Raw genomic sequence first — 25203 nt, 5'->3', positions numbered from 1 at the left:
CATCTATCTCTAGTTCCGAAAAACTCTGGATTCTTCTTTGAAACCTGGATGTTATGTGTGTGTAGTTTGGAAGGGTGAAGCGAGAGAAAGATGTGCACAGAGAGAAACATAAAAGGGAGATGACTTGCCAGAGAGATGTGTACAAAGTCTCAAATCAGGGGGAGATTGAGGGGGGAGAGAGAAGAAAGATACCAAGAGGGAAAAGTACATACAGAAAAATGATATTAGACAACCAGACAGTGTAATTCTGACGTGTGTACAGTGCTTCGAGTGAATGCTTACAATTTGAATATTTCACCAAATTAAATTTGAAGTGATGTTACTCTCTGCACCTGTAAAGTTCTTTTCAGTTATTTGTAAAATCATAAAACCATTAAAAAATGGAATTTTGTTTGAAAGAAGGATAGTTGTGCTAAAATACCAAGTTGCAAGACAGTCAGTTCGAGTTAAAGCAAACTAATGAGGGTAAAATTTGACACTTTTATCAATATTGTAGGTCCATCCTCTGTATGTTCACGTACAGTAACATGAAATTGAATGGAGCTGCTTTTCAGCACTGTTTATTCTTCTTGGTAAATATTTCATGCGACAAAGATAAATGTGATGCGATCAAGCAAAATCAGTCTGAACTCGGAAATATTAAATTTTCAGTTTCTTATAGGATAGTTAAAAACATTTATAAAGCTACATTTTGCAGAAAACCCCATTGAAATTGAACAACCAGTTTCAAAGATATGAGGAACTAAATAATTTACAAAACAATAGGAAACAAAAGGAAATACTTCTTTTATTTGGCTATATCTCAAATTCAATATTTCCGAGTTCCGACTGATTTTGCTTGATGATATCACAAATGCTGATTATATGATATAGACTTTCATGTTGAAACTATGCATACAAATATTTTATGCTCTCTCGAGGAACACCAATATTGCTTTTAACCAATAAGAACAGACTTTGTGTCCTGAAGCATAACATCTAAATTATTTGTTGGATTTTAGACAAACCTGACATTCTACTTAATTGATTCTGGTATATAAATGAAATTATGAATTAGAGCTGCCTAGGGGAGTCACTAAGTGAACCAGAGAGGGTTACTATGACAGTTAATGGACTCATCTTTTTGTTGGAAAGCAAAACACCAAAAATGTTTATATATCGTTATTAGCAGTATAAGCAGTCATCACCTGAAGAGACAACTGTTGCTCCATTTTGCTGATACAAACATCATCTTGCTGTCTTTCAATCATAAGTTGTATTTTGCTGTTGTTAGAGTTGTAGAAAGAATGGTAAGTATTAATATTTCATTTTTAAGTAAACATTGAAATAAAACATCAAGTGCATGCCTGACCGTATTTAATATAATAATGAAAAAAAGGCGACATGCGACATTCGATCCCCAACCACAATGCATTTTGTGAAGGGGGCATGGTGGCATAGTAGTCCAAGACTTTAACTCAGTTGAGGTTTGAGGTTGTGGGTTCAAGGTTGTGGGTTCGAATCCCGGCAGCATCGTTGGCAGAGTGCAACATATTCAATTTTAAAGTGTTGATGTTCCATATACTTTCCTGATGGCCTCTAAGCTAACCCTAAGATATCACATAACATGCCAGTTGGGTGTTTTTTCTAGTGTTATTGGTTAAAAGTAAGTACATTTATTGAAATATGGCAAATGGCAGCTATTGCATTCTGCTGCACTTACGATAGTGTTGCACTCTGCTGACACATTGTGTTGTGCACTTAGGCAAGGCTCTTCACCCATATTGCCTCTCCCAACCAAGGTATACAAATGTGTGCCGGCTTTATTCAATCAATGTCAGGAAGGTAACAGACACACTGTGGAAGAGATTCAGCGATCCCCGCAGCAACATTTCTTGGGAAGAATCGGTCCCAATTGCTTCAAAAGAGAGATGAGCACTCTGGCCTGTGAACACAGGTTCGTCCCTGTATCTTTACCATGTTTGACAAGTATGTCAGTTTGCCTATTACTTTCATATAAGCATACTCAGAGTTAGCCTACATGTAGCATCAAGACATGGATTATATATAATAAAGCTGTCTAATTCTTCAATAAAGTCTTGACAATAGGCTAATTTTGTGTAGGCTTACATGAAGGACCTGCCAGTGTCACACCAGTGTTTCAATGCATTCACTTTTTTAAGTTGTTGACTGTAGGTGCAAGATTAAATGCCTTGTATTGTAAGCTTGATTGGTGAGCCTACCATATTTTTTGTAAGATAGGCCTACAATGTAAAGCAAGTAAGGAATTTGTTTGTGAAGGTTGTCATTCATCCAGGTATAATTCAATATAAAATTGAACTCTATAAACTAACAGACGGCCTGAAGATTCTCCTAGGATAAGGTGTGATACGGTAGCCTCTCCAAATGTGAATCCTGTATCGTAGTATCGGGACTGATTGCAACATTTAATTTGAGAAGACATGAGTCAATGGATGTAATATTTATTTATTTCATTCTTATTTAACCTGGGTAGACCTTTTCAATGCACTGGCATTGTTCTCCTAAGGTGCCCATTTGATTATGTAATTCTTGTAAGGCCAAAAAAAAAAAAAAATGGTTTGTCTCAAAGCTCACGAGTGGTTTGAAAACAAATGCGAAATGCGATTTTTTTTTCTTATTCCCGACTTTTTTCATGGTATTTGGAGAAAAAAATCTGATTTTTTCTGGAAAAACTAACAAAAATTTTTTTTTGAAATAAAAAGTTTCCTTATTTGTTTTTTTTCCAAATCTCACGATTTTACAAATGCGCGCGCGAGCTTTGAGACAACCCTTTTTTTTTGGCCGAGGCTTAGCAACTTAGCATTTCATACCACATTGCTCTTTTCAAACAGAGGGAGGTAATTTCGATCCATGTTGGCCAAGCCGGTGTCCAGATTGGCAATGCATGCTGGGAGTTGTACTGTTTGGAGCATGGTATCCAGCCTGATGGTCAGATGCCTACTGATGATAGCATTGGGGTAGAGCAAGACCCCTTCAATACATTTTTCAGTGAGACGAGCGCTGGAAAACATGTGCCCCGAGCTATCTTCATAGATTTGGAACCAACTGTAATTGGTAGGTAATATGTGTGGTACAATGGATTATTCCATTTGAAAACCATACACCCCCTATGGAAGACATGACATTAATCTCCCACACAGGGGGTATAGATTACAAATGGAGTTACCTGAATGGGTGACTCCATTTGAAATGTTCACTCCCTGTGTGAGAGATTTAACGTCATGATTTCCATAGGGGCTGTATGGATTCTACTACATGTAGGATAGCCCAATTACAAAGACTTCTTTACACACAAAATCATTTTTTAACACTACCAGTTTCTTCCACTTCCGTGGCTTGTTGCTTGAAGTATACATTGTAGATAACTGTATCATATCAACCACATGATGTATCCAATTGGGTGTATGTGTATATATTTTTCTATTAATTTGTTTTCCTTGTATATTAAAAGGACAAAAGAGGTCTCCTCAGAAAAGAAAATGAATCAGAACAGGTGCTTTTGTAAAAGTGTACTTGAAATGCAAAAAATAGGGGTATTTTTGAAGGCTTACTTGTACCCATTTTTGTTTAAAATAGGGGTAACAAATGCTGAAAATGTTCTTGAAACTGCACAAAATAGGGGGTATTTTTGACTTTGGGAACGATCATGTGTTATGCCTTTGAATAGGAAGTGACAACACCGGGGCCCCTTGTCAATGTTAAGTGTATTCAGCAGTACTATTCACCACTATTAGGCTAATGAAAGCCGATTCCTAGTTTCCCGTTACCCTACTCTGCTCAAAACCAATTGCTGGCCAAATATTTCATTATTTTGAATAAAATGTTGATTTCTAACAAACTTCAACATACCAATAAATAATTGTAGTTTTAAATATATCATAAATCTCTTTTTTCATAAAACTGTTGATTTTCAAGGATTTTGTTTGCAGTAGGAGCATGGTATATATGGTTAATAATGAATACCTACTCACTTCTCTGTCCCGCACTTTTTGATCTGCTCTGATCCCGTAAAAAATATTGTGAAATTTTTGATAATAGTTTTACAATCACCTTCATGTGGCTGTAAACTACCTCTGTAAACTACAAACTATGATTTATCACATGTATACATGTGTAGTTATTGGTTTACACCTGTAACAGATGCAATAATGAAATGGTATGAAATAATGAATAATGAAAATTGAAATAGTCACCTACACAGTCATGAAAAATTGTGTAACAGGAAACAAAGAATTGACTTAAATTGGCCTTAACCACCTCAATAGGTGGTTGACGGGATTCACTCGCATTACCGTGCATTCACCTTTACCCGATCTGTTCCTTCTCAGACTATTACCACACATTCCTTGCATCAATTCAGAATTCACTTGAATTCACCCGCAACTGTTTGCTCAGTAGAAACACACTGAATGACTGTTGGGTAACCAGTACGGTACCATAGGAACAGGCTGGTTCCTGAGAGTCCGACCGAATATCCCAGCCTTACTTTGCACACAGGATTGTACTGATCATGAATATTAATGTCTTCCCAACAGATGAGATTCGCACCGGTACCTACCGTCAACTTTTCCACCCTGAGCAGCTAATCACTGGCAAAGAAGATGCTGCTAATAACTATGCTCGTGGTCACTACACTATTGGTAGAGAGAAACTAGAGGAATGCATGGATAAAATCAAGAAGATGGTAAGTTTCAAACCAGATTATTCAGCTAAGGCCAAAAAAAAAAAAAGGTTTGTCTCAAAGCTCACGAGAAATTTAAAACAAATGCGAAATGCGATTTTAAAAATTTTTTTTTTTTATTCCCGACTTTTTTTTCATGGTATTTTGAGAAAAAAAGTCTGATTTTCGCCAATTTTTTTCTGGAAAAAACTATAAAAAAAAATTTGAAATAAAAAAAAATTCCGCATTTGTTTTTTGTCAAATCGTGGGATTTTACAAACGCGCGCGCAAGCTTTGAGACGAACCTTTTTTTTTTTTGCCTAATCAGCTGTGTTTTGTATATTGAAGTTGGTGTTCATGTTGTTCTGACAGCTTTTCACCCTATGATCTGCTTTTTATTTAAATTGGTTGTTAAGTTGAAGAACATTTTTAAAATACCATATTATCTGTAATAAATGCCCTGGGGGTGTTGTATAAAAGGGGGTCATTTATTGGAAGAGAATTGTCAGTGAAAAAAACTTAAAAATCTGATTCAATATCCAAAGGTGCTCCTGTAGAAACTAGGGATTTACGACTATACTACTACTACCATGGAACTGCCATGAAAATCAAGTGGAAAATGGCATTTTCTTGGTAAATACAACAAAATTAAACCCATAAGTGGATCATCAAGCAAGAATCTGGTGAAACTCTACCATAATTAGGCAATGAAATGGATGAAAGTTTTTGTTCATGCAATTTAGTGATCGTCACTGACATACTGAAGCTAGTTTTAAGCTTACACGATATGGCATGGAAATGATTGCATTTCTGTCAAACACAGATAAAAATGGAGGGGGCGTCAATTAGGGGGGGGGGCGTTTATTGCAGACAATATGGTATTTCTGTGTCTACTGGGTAATCAAAACATACTTGACTTAACTTATATGCGCAGGCCGGTGTGGCCCATCGCCCTCTGCCGAGTAAGCCTCCTCCATTCAGTTTTGTCTGTTGCTTGTGTCTTTGCTTCATGTTGGGTTATTCCCAAGTCCCTCTGAATTTGGTTAGTATGAACTGCCATCAAATGTATAAAGAACATTTCTTTTCCTTTTTTTATTAGACCGACAAGTGTAATGGATTGCAAGGTTTCATCTTGTTTCACAGCTTCGGAGGTGGTACTGGCTCTGGTTTCTCAGCTCTCCTAATGGAACATCTCTCGATCGAATTTGGCAAGAAATCCAAGCTCATGTTTGCCATCTACCCTGCGCCTCAAGTCTCCACTGCAGTTGTGGAGCCCTACAACTCGATCCTTACCACCCACACCAATTTAGAGCACTCTGATTGCTCATTCATGGTTGATAATGAGGCTATTTACGATATCTGTCGGCAGAGTCTTGAGCTCATTCGACCAACTTACACAAACCTCAATCGACTGATAGCCCAAGTTGTGTCTTCGATGACCACATCTTTGCGATTTGCTGGTATGTTGAATGTTGATTTGAATGAGTTTCAGACTAATTTGGTGCCATACCCACGAATTCATTTTCCTCTTGTGACGTACGCTCCTCTCATGTCAGCAGAGAAAGCTTACCATGAGCAAAATTATGTAGCAGACATTTCCAATGCTTGCTTTGAGTCGTCAAACCAGATGGTCAAATGTGATCCTCGACGTGGCAAGTATATGGCCTGCTGTATGCTCTTTCGTGGCGATGTAGTCCCTAAGGAGGTCAATGCTGCTATTGCTTCTCTGAAGACTAAGCGTACCATTCAATTCGTTGACTGGTGTCCAACTGGTTTCAAAGTAGGCATTAACTACCAACCACCAACTGTTGTACCTGGTGGTGATCTGGCTAAGGTCCAGCGTGCCGTCTGCATGTTGAGCAACACCACCGCCATCGCTGAAGCCTGGGCTCGTCTGGATCACAAATTTGATCTGATGTACGCCAAGCGTTCTTTCGTCCATTGGTACGTCGGTGAGGGTATGGAAGAAGGTGAGTTCTCAGAGGCTCGTGAAGATCTAGCTGCTTTAGAGAAAGATTACGAAGAAGTAGCTGCTGACTCGGAGGAACAAGAGGCAGAAGAAGATGAATATGACGATTATTAGACGGAAGGAGACATTTTGCGTAGATTAAAAAAAGAAAGACTTACAATAATCTTCAAGTATTGGATACATTTAACAACAAATTTGAACCATGAACAGGTTGGTCCCTTTGCTTTGGGTGTAAAATGTACTATGTCTACAAAGTGAATTTCTTTTTTAGGTGTAAATTTTATTAATATGATCTTGGGTATTATTTTTTTATTTGATGTTTTTTGAGTTGAATGGAGATCTTTTAACCCTAACGCCAGTGGCGTAGTGTGGGTCATCACATTGGGAGGGGGACCAACCATTATGGGGGGGCACTGGGTCTGATTGGGGGGCACAATCTGTTTTTCGGCAATTTTTCTATAGGATTTTCTTTTTTTTGCAATCGATTGGGGGAGGGACGTGCCCCTATGATGCTACGCCACTGCCTAACGCCCTGAGGTGGGTTTGGTCAGAGGTGCCCTATGTGTTGCACACCCCGCCCGTTGAAGGGGAAGGCACCCAGCCTATAGTAGTTTTGTAGCATTCAGAGCAGTTAGGGTTAATTTATTTTTGGAATTATGGCATAGGTGCTTGCACCTGCTTGTCCCTTACTTTTCACTGTGTTTTAAAATTGTACTTATTGTATTCTTGTTCAGTTCTGATGTTTTAATATCCTTCATGTGCAAATATTTTGTAGCATTTATGGTTTGGTGTACCAGTAATATAAATAATTTATGTAATAAAGCATAAAATGTTAAAAAAAGAAAGAAAATATGCTTGTGCATAAGCTGGAAAGAATACATTAAATATATGTGACCATCTATTCACTGTGCTGATTCACATCAAGAATTGTTTGCACGACAAAGTTCCCAATATTTGGCAATGAGTGAAACTGTCCCCATTTTTTTTTTCAGTGATAAAATGGGGATGTTAAAGAGACAGAAATTTGGCTTTGCCCCGTCACACTAAAATCATGGCTATGCTTCTTTAAATGAGCTTCTTAAAATTACCTCTTTATTATTTTGTCCATCCTTAAATCCTTTGATTTAGTAATTATGAGTACAAGAATGTATGAACTATGAAATACAAAGATATGTGATTGGTTTTAAGAATTAAAATTATGTTGAGTGTTATGTAATGATCTACTTTGTATTTATTTATTGTATGGAATGAAAAATGATTACATACTAATAAATTGAATGAGTTGAACTTTTTTTCAAAATCACAAATGTTTCCCTAAATTCACATATAATGCCTGGGAATGCCGTCATTTCAGAAGGGATACCTCATGGTGGCATGATTTAGTATGGCTGTTGTCAACAAGGACAATATTTTAGATATTATTCACCATGAAGTAAAGGGAGAGCGTGGCGCAATGGTTAGGGTACTTGCCTTTAGTGCATGAGGTCCCGGGTTCGATACCCGACGGTGGCGATTTGCTGGGATATTGACTTGGAAAAAACAGTCTGAAATTAATTGGCAACTTCTGTAGATTAAATTCAGACTTCCGCTCTCCCCATGGTTCATTTAGAATTGGGTAAATGAATCATGAAAGTACTCCGTCCTTCGGAGGGGACGTTAAGCCGTTGGTCCCGTGTACAGAGAGCCATACCTGTACATGTATCTCGCAGTCAGTTTCGAAAAAGAGTAGGGTATTAACCCCTGACTGTTCCCAACCCGTCCCGGTGTTCAAATGGACCCCAATGGAAATAAGCTTCAATAGAGGCTTTCTTGGGTTATCCAGGGTTGTCAAAACCCGAACAAATCAAATCAAATCAAATCAAATCAAAAGTAACTTCTAGGTGTAAAAAAGTAATAATTGAGCACAAGATGACGATGATATGGTGGAAAAATCAACGGCATTTTCCAGTGGCAATTTACCAATTTGATTATGTGTAGTTAATAGTAATATGTTGATGTAAATAAACGATGCATAACATGATCTCTGACTTAATATTTAGACATTATAGATGTATTGCTTGTCGGATCTTGAGATTTGATGATAGTCGACAATGAAAATTCTACTCGACAAAGCCCTTATGATTTAGGTGTTCATCCGTTTGTTAATCGGTGTCGCATTTAAACATAATTTCGTATGAACACAGTTGTCCTTATTGTTGAGCCATGCGACTTAAAAAAGTTACAGGAAATACTGCGTTAACAATAATCACTCTTTATGAACTAAGATAATTGTGACGTGTCATGTCAAAAGTAGACACTTTTGGGCAGGTTATGAATTTTGAGGTTTTTAAATGTAGAGATATTTTGCTCCACAACGCCGTTTTCCCCAATGAAATCGGACATTCCTAAGCGAAGATTGAGTTCGGAAGTTGTGGTATTATAAAATTGGAAATTGAGATATCGGTCTTTAAAAATATTATTGACAATGTTGAGAGTAGGAATTAACTTGAAAAATGTCTCAAAAATACAAGATGCCAGTTATATTCGGTCTGAAACTATCAGACAATATTTTTAACATTAATAACATCACAAATTCGCAACAAACCCGAATTGTGAAAAAATCACCCACCAGCAGATTTTTGGCTATTTCTCTATTTACGATCCTGCCCAAAAGTGTCTCCTTTTGACATGACACGTCACAATTAACCTTGGTACTAATGTGAATTTCTCAAAATTTATTTTAAAATGTCATGCCACCCTAAAGATTTAACATACTTTGTTATGATTTGCCCTTTAATAATATTAATATGATATGATTGGCTGCAACACAGGCTCAGAAATCCGATGCAAATCCGCGAATCGATTTGCGTGAAGATTCTCGTAAAACATCAACTGTACAGAAAGAAAAAAATATACCCAGTTTGAGTCCTGGTTTGACTATTTATACTTCATTATATAAGCATAAACCGCACTGAACCCCCAAAATGACGAATTATGGTATAATTTACTTAAGGGGGTACTACACCCCTGCCCAATTTTGTGCCTATTTTTGCATTTTTGTCAAAAATTATAGCGCATTGGTGACAAGTAAGATATGTATATTATAGGGGCAAGGACTAAAACTGCTGCACTGGAAATTTGATTTCAGCACAGACAACAGTTGTGGAGTTACAGTCAAAAATGAGGGAAAACCAATATTTGATCAATAAATCAATAACTAGCTTTGAGTTGCTGAATTTTCAGTACAGTAGTTGTAGTTCTTGCCCCTATAATATACATATCTTACTTGTCACCAATGTGCTATAATTTTTTAGACAAATGCAAAAATAGGCACAAAATTGGACAGGGGTGTAGTACCCCTTAATAATATTAATATGATCTGATTGGCTGCAACAGTCATTCAGAATAATTTTGATATGATATGATGGGCTGCAAGTCATTCAGAATAATTCTTTTCATCGTATAATCAATATATGATAGATCCCAAGCTATTCACATTGATTTGGTGTGTTTCTGATTAATTAGTCAATTTATACTGGCCATAGTTAATGGGTAAAATGCATTAGCTATGGCTGAGTGATCCTAGGAAGTCCACAAGAAGAAGGTACTGTAGAACAATGAATAAAATGTTGCAAGCATTTTAATTCACATACTTTGTGAGAGATGTCGCAAAATACAATGTATGGTCTTAATAAATGAGCTGCCAAGTGTAAGTTTAAATTTCTTGCATTTAAACAGGAATTTTATGTAAATAAACATAATTTGTCACCAGGTTTGGGGACTGAAAAATTATGTTTATAAAATTCCTGTCGATCATGCCACTGTTTTTCCAAGGAATTTTATAGTTCTTCTGAAAATATCCATTAAGGTTAGCAACTATTTTAAACTGTTGCGATTTGGTAGTTCACAGCATCTTGCGAGTGCTAGTAAAAAAAAAAAAAAAATTGCATTGATCATTTTGTAGCGAGTATGTAGAAGAATTCAAATATCACAGATATACCCTTGTAAGTCCTGTGGTTCTTGAGTTATGTTGTAAAGAGGACTGAAACAACAACACTTTTGTAAAACGTACATAACTTATTCCCAACAATAAATTAAGCAAGTTTTCAAAGTATATGATTTGTAGAATGAACCTTTGCAAAATATCAAAGTGTTATTTGTCAATAATATATTGATTTTGATAATTAAAATTGATTTTTCGGCTGCTTCGACCAACAATAGATCGTGTAGCCTTAAAAGTGTGTGTATATACCTGTTGTTATTGTGTACCCTTGTTATGATTGATAATTTATCTTGTGATTAGAGTTAGGCAGAAATAAAATTTAATTTTTATTAGTTTAGGTTAAGGGTGTGAGTGAGTCCCGGGAATTCGAGTCCCGCCCGATAATCCTATTACCCGGCAGGAAATTCCCTGCCCGGCTACTCCGAATTTAAAAAAAAAAAAAAAAAAAATTTTTTTTTTTTTTGCAAAACAAATAAATGTTGAAAAAATTATAAAAAATAAAACATAGAAAAAAAATTCAAGAAAAAAAAAAAAAAAAAAAAAAGTAAAATATGAAAATTGATACATAGTTTACATGTCATACTCTATCAATGATATCAAAATGCATTCAAATTCAATGCATTTTGATATCATTAATAGAGTATGACATGAAAACTATGTATCAATTTTCATATTAAAATTACAAAACAATGTGCAAAATTCAATTTATTATTTTTTTTAGGTCAACCATGATCCTAGCATTTAGGTCTAGGTCCAGAGACACTACAAAACCGAAAAAAAACTTAAAAAAAAAAAAAAAAATGGCTGGTACCGGGCACAAAATTACCCAAAATCACACCCCTAGTTTAGGTTTTGGTTTGTGAGTCAAGGTTGACTTGACATGGTATCTCCTGAAAAAGCTTTGAAATTATGAAAAATTGAATTATGAAAACTCTCAACAGTGTAACTTGTAGTTGTAAGGCACTCTGGCCTGATCCATTAAACATTTCATCAGCCTACTTCGATAAGTCATTTTTTGTAATTTGAGAACAAAATACAAAATATGGTTCAAGCATGCATTTAAAATTATTTTTTTCACATATCTTTGCACAAGAACAAATGATAATGAAACAAAATAAAGGGAATAATCAGATAGAATTAGGGTGATTTCTGATTATGTAACTGATGCATGCTTGAACCATATTTTGTACTTTGTTCTCAAAATTACAAAAAATTACTTGATAATTATCGTAGTAGGCTGACGGTTTGACTCATATTTATGATGGATTGAATCTGTTAACAGCCAACATGGACTTATTAACACTGCATTGTTTGTGAAATGAGTTATATACCTGCCCATTTCTATTGAAAAGAATGATTACAATTAATAATGGTCCCTACAGCAACCTGTTGATGCTCATTCAACCGGCACTAATAGATATACTTTCAGTACATTATATCGACAGAATACGGAGACAATAAATTGTTCGTTAAGTATCAAATCGCCATGGTGACTGGATGCAACCAATCAAGGAGGATATTGTAGCATAAGGGTAGGGATAAAATATTGCTGCAGCGGCGCAGAAACAGCACTTCTGATACCGGCAGTCCTAATCATCACAATTGGGAAGCAATAATCGGCTGTTACAAGTCTTACTTTTTTCGAGGAGTGAAGAAACCAGAAACCATCAATTCATAATGGTAAGTGGCCGATATTATTTCTAGAAGTTGTTGAAAGCTGCATAGGCAGTATGAGAATATACAGCAGATATCTACTTTTAGTTCTACTTAAAATGTGTGAAAAATAAGTTTAACATTACAGTGCATCCTTGTTGTAAGATATTCATGAGTTAGACTAGTGTAAAGACTCCATTGAGGAAGCAGCCTATGGAATAAAGCTGTGTAATCCATCAATAGATGGTTTCACACTAGGCTAATTTTATGCTCTTTACCACTGGTAGTTAGTTGGTATAGAATTGGGTTTTTAAATAGCTTAGTACTATAGACCACTTGACATCATTATTTATCAACAAAGGCGAGGGACTGGTCTATCGATATGCTTGAATGAACCGCTACGCTGTTCAATGGCTTTCTTGTACTTGGTGGGCGATTTGAAATACACATGTCCTGAGCAAACTACGATGCGGGGCACTGCAGGGCAAAGAACAATGGAAATTGCCATAATTGGCGCTTATACTGACGGGCAATGACGACACATGTCAAGTGGTCTATACATAAGCTAATTTTAAGAAGAAAGTATTTTATATATCAGATTTTGGGATATAGAATTTGTGATGTGACCAGTTGGAAGTCGGGGAAATATTAATCTTGAGATATAGCCAAACAAAGGAAATATTTCAGTTTGTTTCCTATTCTTTCCTATTGTTTTGGAAACTCTAACTATTCATATCTTTCATACTAGTTCACCAATTTCAATGGGGTTTGCTGCAAAATGGAGACTCTGCAAATGCTTGTTACAATCCAATAAGAAACTGAAAATTGAATATGACCGACTTCAGACTGATTTTGCTTGATCACACCACATTTTAGACTGAGAAGGTGAAGTTGTGTTCTTTGTAAATCTGGTATGGAATTTAATATTTAGAGATGCAGTTTATGATAATCAATACTTGATGATTTTCATATTTGTACCATTTGTTAATTGATCATTTTCAACATATTTGGTAAGAAAATTATGAGAAAACTTCAATTACTTTCTATTTAAAATGTTCAGGAACTGACTGTATTCAGGAAAGATAATTGTTTCTGGAAGATCTTGATTCCAGATCTTCATGGCTTGGCTGGCATGTACATCTCTTAGGAGTACTTTCATGTTCCCCATGAGTAATGTGGCTAATTTCCAGAGTTGTAACAAGTCAAGTCATTTCATGGTCGAGTCAAGTAATTTCTTGCAATATCTCGAGTCGAGTCAGTTACTGTACAATCTCTATGGGGAAAATGTGAAAATCTGAGTCAAGTCATTTCAATTTTGAAAAGTCGAGTCTCAAGTCATGCATGTCCCATAGCATGACACATAGATCAAAACAGAGTCTTGAGTTGACTGAATACATTAACTACAAACTTGATGAATCTATTCAGTGACAGTCTTGAGTTCTCTAACATCAGTGTAGTGTAAATGCTTCACTTGTTGATGTTTATTTCAGGTCCCAGAATAGACCAAATGAAGCAATATCTCTGAAGCAATATTCTCTGTTGACAAGGGGCAGTCTTCACTGAACGGCTCTTTTCAGAGCCACCAAACTTTTTACATTAGCAGATAGGTGAGGTCTGCCTGTTCTCTGTTGACAAGGGGCAGTCTTCACTGAATGGCTCTTTTCAGAGCTACCAAACCTTATACATTAGCAGATAGGCGAGGTCGGCTTGTTCTCTATTGACTAGGGGCAGTCTTCACTGAACGGCTCTTTTCAGAGCCACCAAACTTTTTACATTAGCAGATAGGCGAGGTCTGCTTGTTCTCTGTTGACAAGGGGCAGTCTTCAATGAACGGCTCTTTTCAGAGCCACCAGTAGGCAAGGGGTGGCCTACTTGCCTACATGTCTCATTCCTAGGTACTTTGTCCTGAAGAAGTCAGGGCTAGTTCAGAGCTAGTTCTAAACTTGTCCGACGGCAAACCCGCTACAATCTTATCAATTGAAGCAATATCAGTCAATGATGTTAGCATGTAATACACATGTTTTCTTGCCATATGGTTTAATAGGCCAAACGATAATTAAATCCAACCAAATGATGATTAGTCTGAATAGTTATAAGGCTATTGGACCAAATGGATATTGGACAAAAGAAGTTTCTTGTGAAATAAAATATTGAGGGTTCAGAACCAGAAAGGCGTAACTCACTATGACCAGCTGTCATAAAATGAGCATAAAGTTGCCTCCATGCTTTGGTCTTCAAAAATCAATATTTCCTCCACAATGTCTTCTGTTTTCTATTGAATTTTGTCATGATCAACGGACTGTATTTTCTATAGTGCCCTGGCGACTTTATGCTCATTTTGTGGGAGCAGGTGATTGTGAGTTATTATTATATTATTATTATTATTATTATTATTAACGGCATTTATAAAGCGCCTTTACAAAAGGAAAGCGCTGTACAAAACAAAACAACCTTAAGAAATACAAAAAAAAACATTTTTAAAACAATCAAAACCTTAAAAATACACACATAGCATAATTAAAGAAACAGGTAAAAACAGTTTAGGCTTTCTGGCTCCCTTGATATATTTCCATATCTTATAATTTGAATTATCCATATTCTCTTGGTCGGGCTGACGTCACAAAGGGGAAATAGCCTTGTAAAACCAGTGTACGCATGTGCAGCGCATGTGCAGTTCCCCTTTCTCAGGCTGGTTGCTATGCGCGCGCTTGTGCAAAGGGGACGAAGGGGACAATGTTCCCGGATGTCCGACCGAGTGAATAATGCATGTATGGAAAATCCAGTAGAGAAATTTTATATTGTCAAATACAATGAAATGCATACAAAATTAAATATACATTTTGTCTTATCTCAAAATGTACCCTATACATTAATAACGTAGAGCTGAATTTATTTGATGTTGTCACGGTTAATGATCTCGTCATTGCTTAATGGAGGATCTGAAAAATTAATGTGTATTGCCACGCACAATTATTTCCTGTAAAGGAGTATTGATCTTTCTTTCCTCTCCTGAATAATTAATACAAATGGTAAATTGCTTGCCGTTGCCATAGAAATTAATTTGTTTTACTAAAAGTTTAATTATTTGCATCGGAAAACAGTAGCAACAGGTCTGAGACAGAAATTCAGGCAAATGAAATCATTAAGGGGGTACTACACCCCTGGCCAATTTTGTGCCTTTTTTTGCATTTTTCTCAAAAATTATAGCAAATTAGTGACAAGTAAGATATGCATATTATAGGGGCAAGGACTGCAACTACTGTACTGAAAATTCAGTTACTCAAAGCAAGTAGTTATTGATTTATTGATCAAATATTGGTTTTCCCTCATTTTTGACTGTAACTCCACAATTGTTGTCTGCTGAAATAAAATTTCCAGTGCAGTAGTTGTAGTCTTTGCCCTTATAATATACATATCTTACTTGTCCCCAATATGCTTTAATTTTTAAGAAAAATGCAAAAATAGGCACAAAATTGGGCAGGGGTGTAGTACCCCCTTAAGCGATTTTGATAATTGAGAATGAAATGCATTGTGGGTAATGTCACAGGAAATATAAACTCGTACAGTATTCAATGGTGTTGAACTTTTCACTTTGTAAAAATGATTTTAACTTGTTTTGCACATTGTTTGGTCTTGATTTTGTCACAGCACTTAATTTATATTAAGCTAAGTATTGGTTAGACTCGCCACTGTCATAACTGAAAAGTACTACGATCACAATCATTCCCGACTAGTGTGGGAAATTGGATTGTTTATCTCACCAGAATAATCCTCAATGCACTTTGATTCTGAATTATCAAAGTCGCTTATTATTCCCCCTATGCACAGATCCGCCATCTTTCTACCAAAACATGGTTCTCCATGCAGACGCATGCGCAAAATTGCATTTTTATTTTTGGCGCTTTTCTAGCAATGTGTCAGAAGGCTTTTGTATGTGGAAATTAAAGTGTGTGCATGAAAGGCGTATACCATGCGCACATAACAAACTCTTTGTGGTAGCACCTTGTTTTGAGAGTTTTACTAGTATCAAAAGTCCAACAGCCCTCAGAATAACCAAAGGCACCAATGGTATTGCCTTGGCGCCCTGTCTTCAAGCAATTCAAAAGCATTTGTCTAGGTGCTCTTGGCAAATTTCTTTGGATTGGCTGCCCTGTTTAAAATTCTTAATTAGCAGGCTGATTATGTCCAGTCATGCAGTATTATTGTAACACTGAATATTTGTGTGATTTTATATAAACAGTAACAATTCAAAAAAATAATGTTTTTATCCAACAGCGCGAAGTCATCTCAGTCCACGTTGGCCAAGCTGGCGTGCAGATGGGCAATGCCTGCTGGGAGTTGTACTGTTTGGAGCATGGTATCCAGCCTGATGGTCAGATGCCCAGTGATAAGACCATTGGAGGAGGTGATGACTCCTTCAATACTTTCTTCAGTGAAACTGGAGCAGGAAAACACGTACCAAGAGCAGTGTTTGTAGATCTGGAGCCTACTGTCATCGGTGAGAACATTAATTATATTTCTGTTTCAGTTCATATAGATGAGTTGACTTCAATGTTTATCAATAAAGGCAAGGGACTGGTATATCGATATGCTTGAATGAACACCATGCAAGCACTATAACACTGTTCAATAACCTTATTGTGATGTGGTGGGAGTTTTAAAAACACGAGCCCTGAACAAAATATGATGCGCACGCATACTGCCAGGCAAATAACAATGGAAATTGTGATGATGCGTGCGCATACTGCCAGGCATTGACGTCAGAAGTCAACTCATAGAAAAGTTAAATTTAATGCAAACACAAAAACAGAGCGCAAAATGCAAGGGGCTTGGGGCGATTTGTCCCCAAATTTCACAAAATAGCCTCCCATGAGGAATATTTGTCAGTGACAAAAGGCACATGCAAATACTACTTTTCACAGAATCAGTTCTGGGCTATTCCGGTTGAAATCCACACACCCCCTTTGGAAGACATGACCTTAATCTTCTACACATGGGGTATGAATTTCAAATAGGACTACCTTAACTGACTACTCCATTGGAAATCTACACCCCTTGTGTGAGAGATTAAGGATATGTCTTCCATAAGAGGTATATAGATTTCACCTGGAATAGCCCTCATAATCAAAAACAGTTTTTAGAACCCTGAACAAAATGATGTATGATCTTAAAGTTGAAGTGGGAAAAAATAGAACATAAAAATATAAGGGATGAGGCTAGAGGTTGGCAGATAAACTTTGCATAGAATGCATCATTTATACATTGTATACAATTCTCTTTCCATCATCCAGATGAGGTGCGCACCGGTACCTATCGTCAGCTTTTCCACCCGGAGCAGCTGATTGCTGGCAAGGAAGATGCAGCTAATAATTATGCACGTGGACATTACACCATTGGTAAAGAACACATTGATCAAGTGTGTGACAGAATCAGAAAGCTGGTGAGAAAATATCCTGCAGTGCATTCTAAATAAAAATTGCTCAATACTCAATTGTACTTTTTCACAACTTTACTCATATTGATATTGAGTAATCTTTTTAAGATACAATGTAGTAGACACATTTTAAACTTGTTGCAATGTTAAATTTAAGATCAGGCGCACAAATATAATTTACAATGTGCAGCCATAGTTTATATGTGACTGTCCACGTCGAAATGCTCGTAATGTCAGCTCTGGTCAATTTAATTTTCTTCCGGTTTTAGAAAATATATATCATAAGCTTTACAATGATATATCATTTGACTTCAAACAATATCCAGAAGCGGAGTTATGGCTTGTTAAACTTTGCTCCTTCAGTAAAAGGGTACATTATTTTGGTGCTACATTATTTCTCTTTTTCCACATCGCTGGTATTACATATCAAATTGTCATAATTGGCGGTCACTTCAAATTATCCCCAAGTCAACAAGGTTCAGGAATGTCCTGTTAGTCAACCACCACTTGAACAGGATTTTGCCAAAGCAAACAAAGACTAGAGCTATTTACTAACTCTATACATAAGTATAAGCTTATTATCCTCTTCAACAGTAGGATTAAAGATTGGCGTTTGACTGACACTAAAATGAGAAACATGTAGAACAAGCATTAGGTAAATATGAATACAACCTGTATGCACATTTTGCACTGTAACTCGAAATACAATTTGCCGACTTTACGAGCGGATGGTCACATATATGACCCCGATGAACAAAACTTGCAAATTGAGTGAAGAACATAAAATTGTCGTACGTTCTGGCAGGGTGCCATTAGTCTTTTGGCGGTTTGGTTTTGAAACCATCGCTTACATGCTTCAATTTTTTCTTGTAATATCAGGCATGACAATTTTCAGGTGTAAACCTCAATTCAGATTTTTGTTGTCCAAATTTACACAATTTATTTATTTCCTGTTTAATTAAATCTGTTTAATTATATTATTAGCTCATTGCGTAACGCAATGAACTGTAGGCATGATCCAGATTTCTGTATGTTTTTTTCTTTCTCTTGCTACATCGTTTGAGCAATGGATCTGGTAATTTGAGGCGGCGATCTTTGCATGATTGTTCATGATTGTTACTTATTTAGCTAGGAAAATTCGGACGGAAAGTGTCATTTTTGGAGCATTTTGTTACAAAAATTTTTACCAAATTTCATGGAATAGTCTCCTATGCAGACTGTTTGTGGTGCTTTTCATATTACAAACACTGAACAAACTCCTTGATCTGGCGATTGTGTAAAAGAGATGTTGAACTTTACTGCTTCAGTGGGGCTACAATGTTTGCTTTTCAGTGTTGCTTTGCCTTACAAGTCAATAGATACAGCACCAATTGGGCTCGTGCTGTCTATAGGCCCTTCTGTGCACGAGCCATGAGCAAGTAGTATCTCAAATTCAGAACTAATTGGGCTACCAAATTGTTGGTTGGCAACCCTTACTATGAACAAACATCTCACTCATTTACACCTATCAGGCATCTTGACCAGTCACCAAACCCAATTAGTTATGTAAACATTTACTCAAGGTGAAATGTCCTTTTGACTAGCACTTTTTCAGTGCCTATAGTATATCAGCATATGGGACCATGACAACCCCTCTCTGACATTACAAAACAGACAGTCTGAACAAGGAAGTGGTGCTCTTGTTAATTGTATTGTTTATTTATTTATTAATTGGGCCCATTATTTTGTTTGGGGTTGTTTTTTGGCCAATTTCACTGTTTTATATATTTTTAATGGTAAAACATGACGCCTTATGGTTAATTTTGCATCTTAAAATATACAAACCGTATATTAGGTTAGGTCTTCATAGTAGCAAACTTTCTTTCCTGAAGGTTCCATGTCAACAATGCCTAAAAAAGTTGCTTTTTAATTCTGTCTTTAATTATATCAATCAGTGCCGTTGTATAATACTTTTATCCTTCATATTTTTCAGGCTGATGGGTGCACAGGTCTGCAAGGATTCCTGATATTCCACAGTTTTGGTGGCGGCACTGGTTCTGGTTTTACATCTCTCCTTATGGAACGTCTCTCTGTCGATTTTGGCAAAAAATCCAAGCTGGAATTCTCGATCTACCCAGCGCCGCAGGTCTCAACTGCAGTTGTGGAGCCATACAACTCCATCCTGACCACTCATACCACTTTGGAGCACAGTGATTGTGCGTTCATGGTTGACAACGAGGCAATCTACGACATCTGCCGCCGTAACCTGGGCATTGAACGCCCAACTTACACCAACCTTAACCGCCTGATTGGTCAGATTGTTTCATCTATTACGGCTTCTCTACGTTTTGATGGGGCTCTCAATGTCGACTTGACAGAATTCCAGACCAACTTAGTGCCCTACCCACGTATTCATTTCCCTCTGGCCACGTACGCTCCTGTCATCTCTGCAGAGAAGGCCTACCATGAACAGCTGTCTGTTTCTGAAATCACCAATGCCTGTTTTGAGCCAGCCAACCAGATGGTCAAATGTGATCCTCGTCATGGCAAGTACATGGCCTGTTGTCTGCTGTTCCGTGGTGACGTTGTCCCCAAAGATGTCAACGCAGCCATTGCTGCCATCAAGACCAAGCGTACCATTCAATTCGTTGACTGGTGTCCAACTGGCTTCAAAGTAGGTATCAACTACCAGCCACCAACCGTTGTACCAGGTGGTGATCTGGCTAAGGTCCAGCGTGCCGTCTGCATGTTGAGCAACACCACCGCCATCGCCGAAGCTTGGGCTCGTCTGGATCATAAGTTTGATCTGATGTACGCCAAGCGTGCTTTTGTTCACTGGTACGTCGGAGAGGGTATGGAAGAGGGTGAGTTCTCTGAGGCTCGTGAAGATTTGGCTGCCCTTGAGAAGGATTATGAAGAAGTTGGTGTTGACTCTGCTGATGAAGACGGGGAGCAGGAAGGGGAAGAGTATTAAAATTGAACAAAATTGATGTTGATTTTTTTTTCTGTTTCATATCAATGTGATCTACTATTTAAATACTACTGATCTCAGTTTAGTAAAATATTATTAGCAGTATATTACAGCAGACTTAAGAAATAAAGCAAGGTTTTTTAAAATCCTAAATACTTATGATCAAATCAGTTGTTAAAATAAAAGTTAGAACTTGTTAGGCTTATTCAGTGATCCCAGCGAAAGTGTAAAAAATAATACAAATTTGGCAAAAACAGGGAAAACAGCAATATTGACAAAGTTGAAGCCCCATTCAAATACACATAGTTAATTTCTGTACTTAAGTACGATCTTTCGACTGAGCAGATTACTGAATAGGCTTTAGGAAAACAGGTTTCAGTAAATATTGTTGTGTATAATTTCTCTTGTGAACAACATGTAAGAAAATAATGTGGAAATTATTTTCCTCTCTCATGTTATGGTCCTGTGCCATGAGTTGGGATACCTAATTTGGCAGTGGAGTAACACTTTTCCACTTGTTCCACGATGTTTATGGTGTCTTATTTTCCATAATACTTCTCATACAATAAAAATTTTTAAAGAGTAATCTATACTCTTTCCATAGAAATAAATAAAATTCATATTGTTTCAGTTTTAATTAGGATTAATTAATTAATGAATTGGTGATTGCGGTGGTGGCTAGGGAGCCATTTTCACACTTTTAAAAGTTTATTTTAAAGAAACAGGAAGGTCCATTGAAAACAAAATCTCTGGATTAACAGACCCCAAATTAGGGGTGTGATTTTGGTAATTTTGTGCCCGGTACCAGCGCATTTTTCGAGCGGGTAACCGGTACCAAATTGCAAAAAAAAAAAAAAAAAAATGCAAAAAAACCCCAAATTCAAATTCAATGCATTTTGATATCATTAATAGAGTATGACATGAAAACTATGTATCAATTTTCATATTAAAAACACAAAACAAGGTCAACCATGAATGATTTTTTTAAAAATTTCGGGTACCCGGGCAGGATTATCGGGCGGGACTCGAATTCCCGGGACTCACTCACACCCTTACCCCAAATACATATAAATAGACACCAAAATGAAATAAAGAGCTTTAAAATAAGAAATGAACATCATTTTAATACAAATATATATTTTTGAGACCCCCTTCCTGAAAATTGACCAATTTTCATTAAAATGGTGTCAAAATGCTCATGAAAACAAGCCTCATCAAGTAAGATGTTACTTAGCTGCAAGATGAAAGTCATTGTAATTTTCAAAATTTCCCATGTGTTACCGAAAGGTGTCCCAACTCATGGCATAGGACCTTATATAATGTACATGAAAATATATATTTTTAAAGAAACAAACATGGTAAAGTTGCTCCCAAAACATAATTGCGCATCCTTAAGGGATCTGGAATGAGCATTTCGACAGTTTTTTTTGTTGGACATGAAAGCACATCAGACATATCAAATTGCATTCTGAATACTAAGAATGTCTTTCTGATATCAAATAATTTTCATTTTTTGAAATTCACGATATAATACAAATTTTATGACAAATTAATAAAATTTGATATTTTTCACATTTTTGATATATAACAGTCCTCGAAGTAAATATTTTAAATCTAATGATATATTCTTAAAGTGTATGAGACGATCAATTGCAAATTTTGACCTTTCATATTGAAGATATGGATTTTTTTTCCCCAAAAGACCTAATTTTTTTCTGGTGTTTTGGGAAAAAAATCTATATATCTTCAATACGAAAGCTCAAAATTTTCAATTGATCGTCTGCTTTTCATCCCACCTACATACACTTTAAGTATAAATCATCAGATTTATAAAGTTTACTTGAGTACTGTTAAATATCAAAAATATAATTTTTTAACGATTTGCCATAAAATGTGTATTACATTGCGAATTTCAAAAAAATCAAAATTATTTGATATCAGAAGGACATTCTTCGTATTCAGAATGCAATTCGATATGTCTGATGTGCTCTAATGTCCCACAATAAATACTGTCTAAACGTTCATACTCCACCCCTTAAGGCAACAAAAAAGAAAATACTGCTCTAAAGCAGAGGGAGTCTTGAAGTCAGTCAGTTGAAGTGTTTTTTTTAAATACATGTACATTCCCATTACATTTCATTATTTAGAATATTGGCTTTATGTTAGTGTTTATAGTGTTACTCTGATTTGTGTATGTAGTTGAGTAAGAATTGTCAATTAATCAATTTCATCACTTTATAAGTATAAGGTGAATTACAGAACCAAATAATAATATTTAAAAAAAATGTATTTTGGAAATTTGGGTTGGTATTCATTTGTATAGGAAAAATGTTTTTTTGTCAGTTTGTAACAATTTGGGTCAGTTGAGTCTAGAGAACAGGGTTTCTCTTTTACATTGACGTAGAGGGAATTTCTTTTCATAAAATTATTTGCCATTAAAGAAACGCCTTTCAGTCTAAACGCAGGACAACCGTTCTTTTGTTCTGCTTAGTCGCGCTAAAAGTCGATCGATACATGTTAAAATCAGCACAATTCCGAGATACACCTTTTTGTTATGAAATTTATTTTCTCGGTCAAATATAAAGCAAAATTTTTTTTTTCTTCAGTAAACATAGTGCTTGGATGAACATTTTTTTTAAAAATCCTGGTGTTAAAATTAAGCATCAAATTGTGTCTTTTAGTGTGATATTTTGATTTTTATAGGCCTTTAGTTCGCCCGTGAGCTTTTTACAGAATTCATTTTTTAGCGTCTCAAACTAATATAGTTTGCTAAAGAAAGAGATTTCCCACCTCTGTAAAGCACATCGTGTGGGTCTATATATTATAGTTTTGTCAGAATTTCCGTTTTTATTTTACCCTTTTTCCCTTCATGCTCCGAAATGTCAAACTCAGTACTCTATTTCGAGAGCAACCAGCAGAAATAATCGATATTTCAATTGTTGTCAACCAGGTCCCTTTTCCATTGAAAACCAGGATTGCCTGACCAGCGATTTGGTAGCCCAAATCCCCAATTCTGGTAAATGAGGTGAATTTTTGTAAATTTGCTCCCGTGATAGCCTGCAATTTCAATTTATAGGGGCTATGGATTCCATGATTATGAAAACCATTTTGTCTGTTTGTTTATTTGTTTGTTTGTTTATTTACCTAGGATGAGGTCCATGGGAAAATCCAAACCTAGCAAAATTCAAGCGTGTTATTAGGGGATTTTAATTTTATGTCCCTCCTATCTCCAGGTGAATTTTGAATGACCCCCCCCATCGCGGGTTGGCATTTTCATTACACCCTTCAGACTTGCGTTCGGGTTTGTGTAGGCCTATTTGTCATAATTTAGCGCTATAGGACCTACTTTCTAAATGTATAGCTATAGTCGTGCTATATAAATATTATAAGGTACCGGTATGTAATATTATGTAGGCCTATGGGGGTGGGGTGGGTACTCAACACATTTGAACCATGACTTACAATGCAAGGCTCATTGTTGCCATAAATGATTTTTCCTTTAGGTCATTATAATAGGTTGTTATAAACTTCCATGTTTAACCTTGTATTGTTTTGGCTGCTTCATTATGACTTTCTGGCCAGCAATCACAAACAAAAGGCACTATACCCAGTCACCTTCATGACAATTGAAACACTAGGTAATTTCTTTGCTATATTGAAGTTCTGGCAACACTGTATCCAGGCCGGGCACCCAGAGATATTGATCCACAATGCTAGTATTTCGCGTGGATTTGAAAATTTTTCACCTGGTAGTCAAAATTATGGAATCAAAAGCGGAAATTCTGACAAAACTATGATATATCGCTCACGGTGATGTGCGTTAGAAAGTTGGGAAAAATCCTTCTTTAGCGAACTATATTACTTTGAAAAGCTAAAAGGTTGATCCAAAAAAAAAAAAAGGCTCGCGGGCAGAGTTGAAGCCTATCAAAATCGAAAATCTTACACTAAATGACTGAATTTCACGACTAAGTTTAACACTAAGATTTGAAAAAAAAATACAGTATCAAGCATTACAGTTTTTCCTGACATTTACTGAAAAAATAAAAATTATTGCTTTTCATTTGGCCGAGAAAAAAAAATTTTACACTGAAAAGGTGTAACTCAAAATTTTGTTCATTTGAATACCAAATTTGATCGTTTGTATTGCCTTATTAAATGACTGAGTGAGCCTTGCAGAACAATAACAATTGGTTGTCCTGCGTTTAGACTGCTTTACTATTTTAAAAGCTCAAACAGCTTTAGATTCTCACAAGTTATGAAGTGATTAAATAAATAAATAAATGGCTATTTTCTTTTATTTAGATGATAAAATAGAAGTCTAATTTTAACACGGTAAAATATGAGCGCCTGCTACAAGTTCATCATCATTTGGTTAATATTAATATTTTAAGTTGCATCTACTGCACTTTTAGACTTCTTGTTAAAGTGTGTGAAGAATATTCAAAAGCAATAATCAGAGCAAAGTATCTAAGAATGTAATATATTGGGCAATTCCAGTCAAAATCCACACTCCCCCTGTGGATGATTATACAAA

The 25203-nt window shown here is 36.2% G+C and overlaps 3 protein-coding genes across 3 annotated transcripts in view; all 3 read left to right on the top strand.

Moving 5' to 3' along the window:
- Positions 1-25203, top strand: part of LOC140144705 (peptidyl-prolyl cis-trans isomerase-like 4) — a 76665-nt gene that overhangs the window by 11929 nt on the left and 39533 nt on the right. The window lies entirely within an intron of this gene.
- Positions 1095-7853, top strand: LOC140144706 (tubulin alpha chain-like). Its single transcript, XM_072166517.1, has 4 exons — positions 1095-1289; positions 2853-3075; positions 4557-4705; positions 5781-7853. The coding sequence occupies exons 1-4, from the start codon at positions 1110-1112 to the stop codon at positions 6762-6764; spliced, it is 1536 nt and encodes a 511-aa protein (XP_072022618.1). The 5' UTR covers positions 1095-1109; the 3' UTR covers positions 6765-7853.
- On the top strand, positions 16566-21465 carry LOC140144715 (tubulin alpha-1A chain-like). Its single transcript, XM_072166526.1, has 3 exons — positions 16566-16783; positions 17577-17725; positions 19692-21465. The coding sequence occupies exons 1-3, from the start codon at positions 16603-16605 to the stop codon at positions 20670-20672; spliced, it is 1311 nt and encodes a 436-aa protein (XP_072022627.1). The 5' UTR covers positions 16566-16602; the 3' UTR covers positions 20673-21465.

This window comes from Amphiura filiformis, unplaced genomic scaffold (assembly GCF_039555335.1).
Source record: "Amphiura filiformis unplaced genomic scaffold, Afil_fr2py scaffold_74, whole genome shotgun sequence".
NCBI lineage: Eukaryota > Metazoa > Echinodermata > Ophiuroidea > Amphilepidida > Amphiuridae > Amphiura > Amphiura filiformis.
The sequence above is the reverse complement of the archived record's forward strand: the minus strand, read 5'-3'. Positions and strand labels throughout refer to the sequence as shown.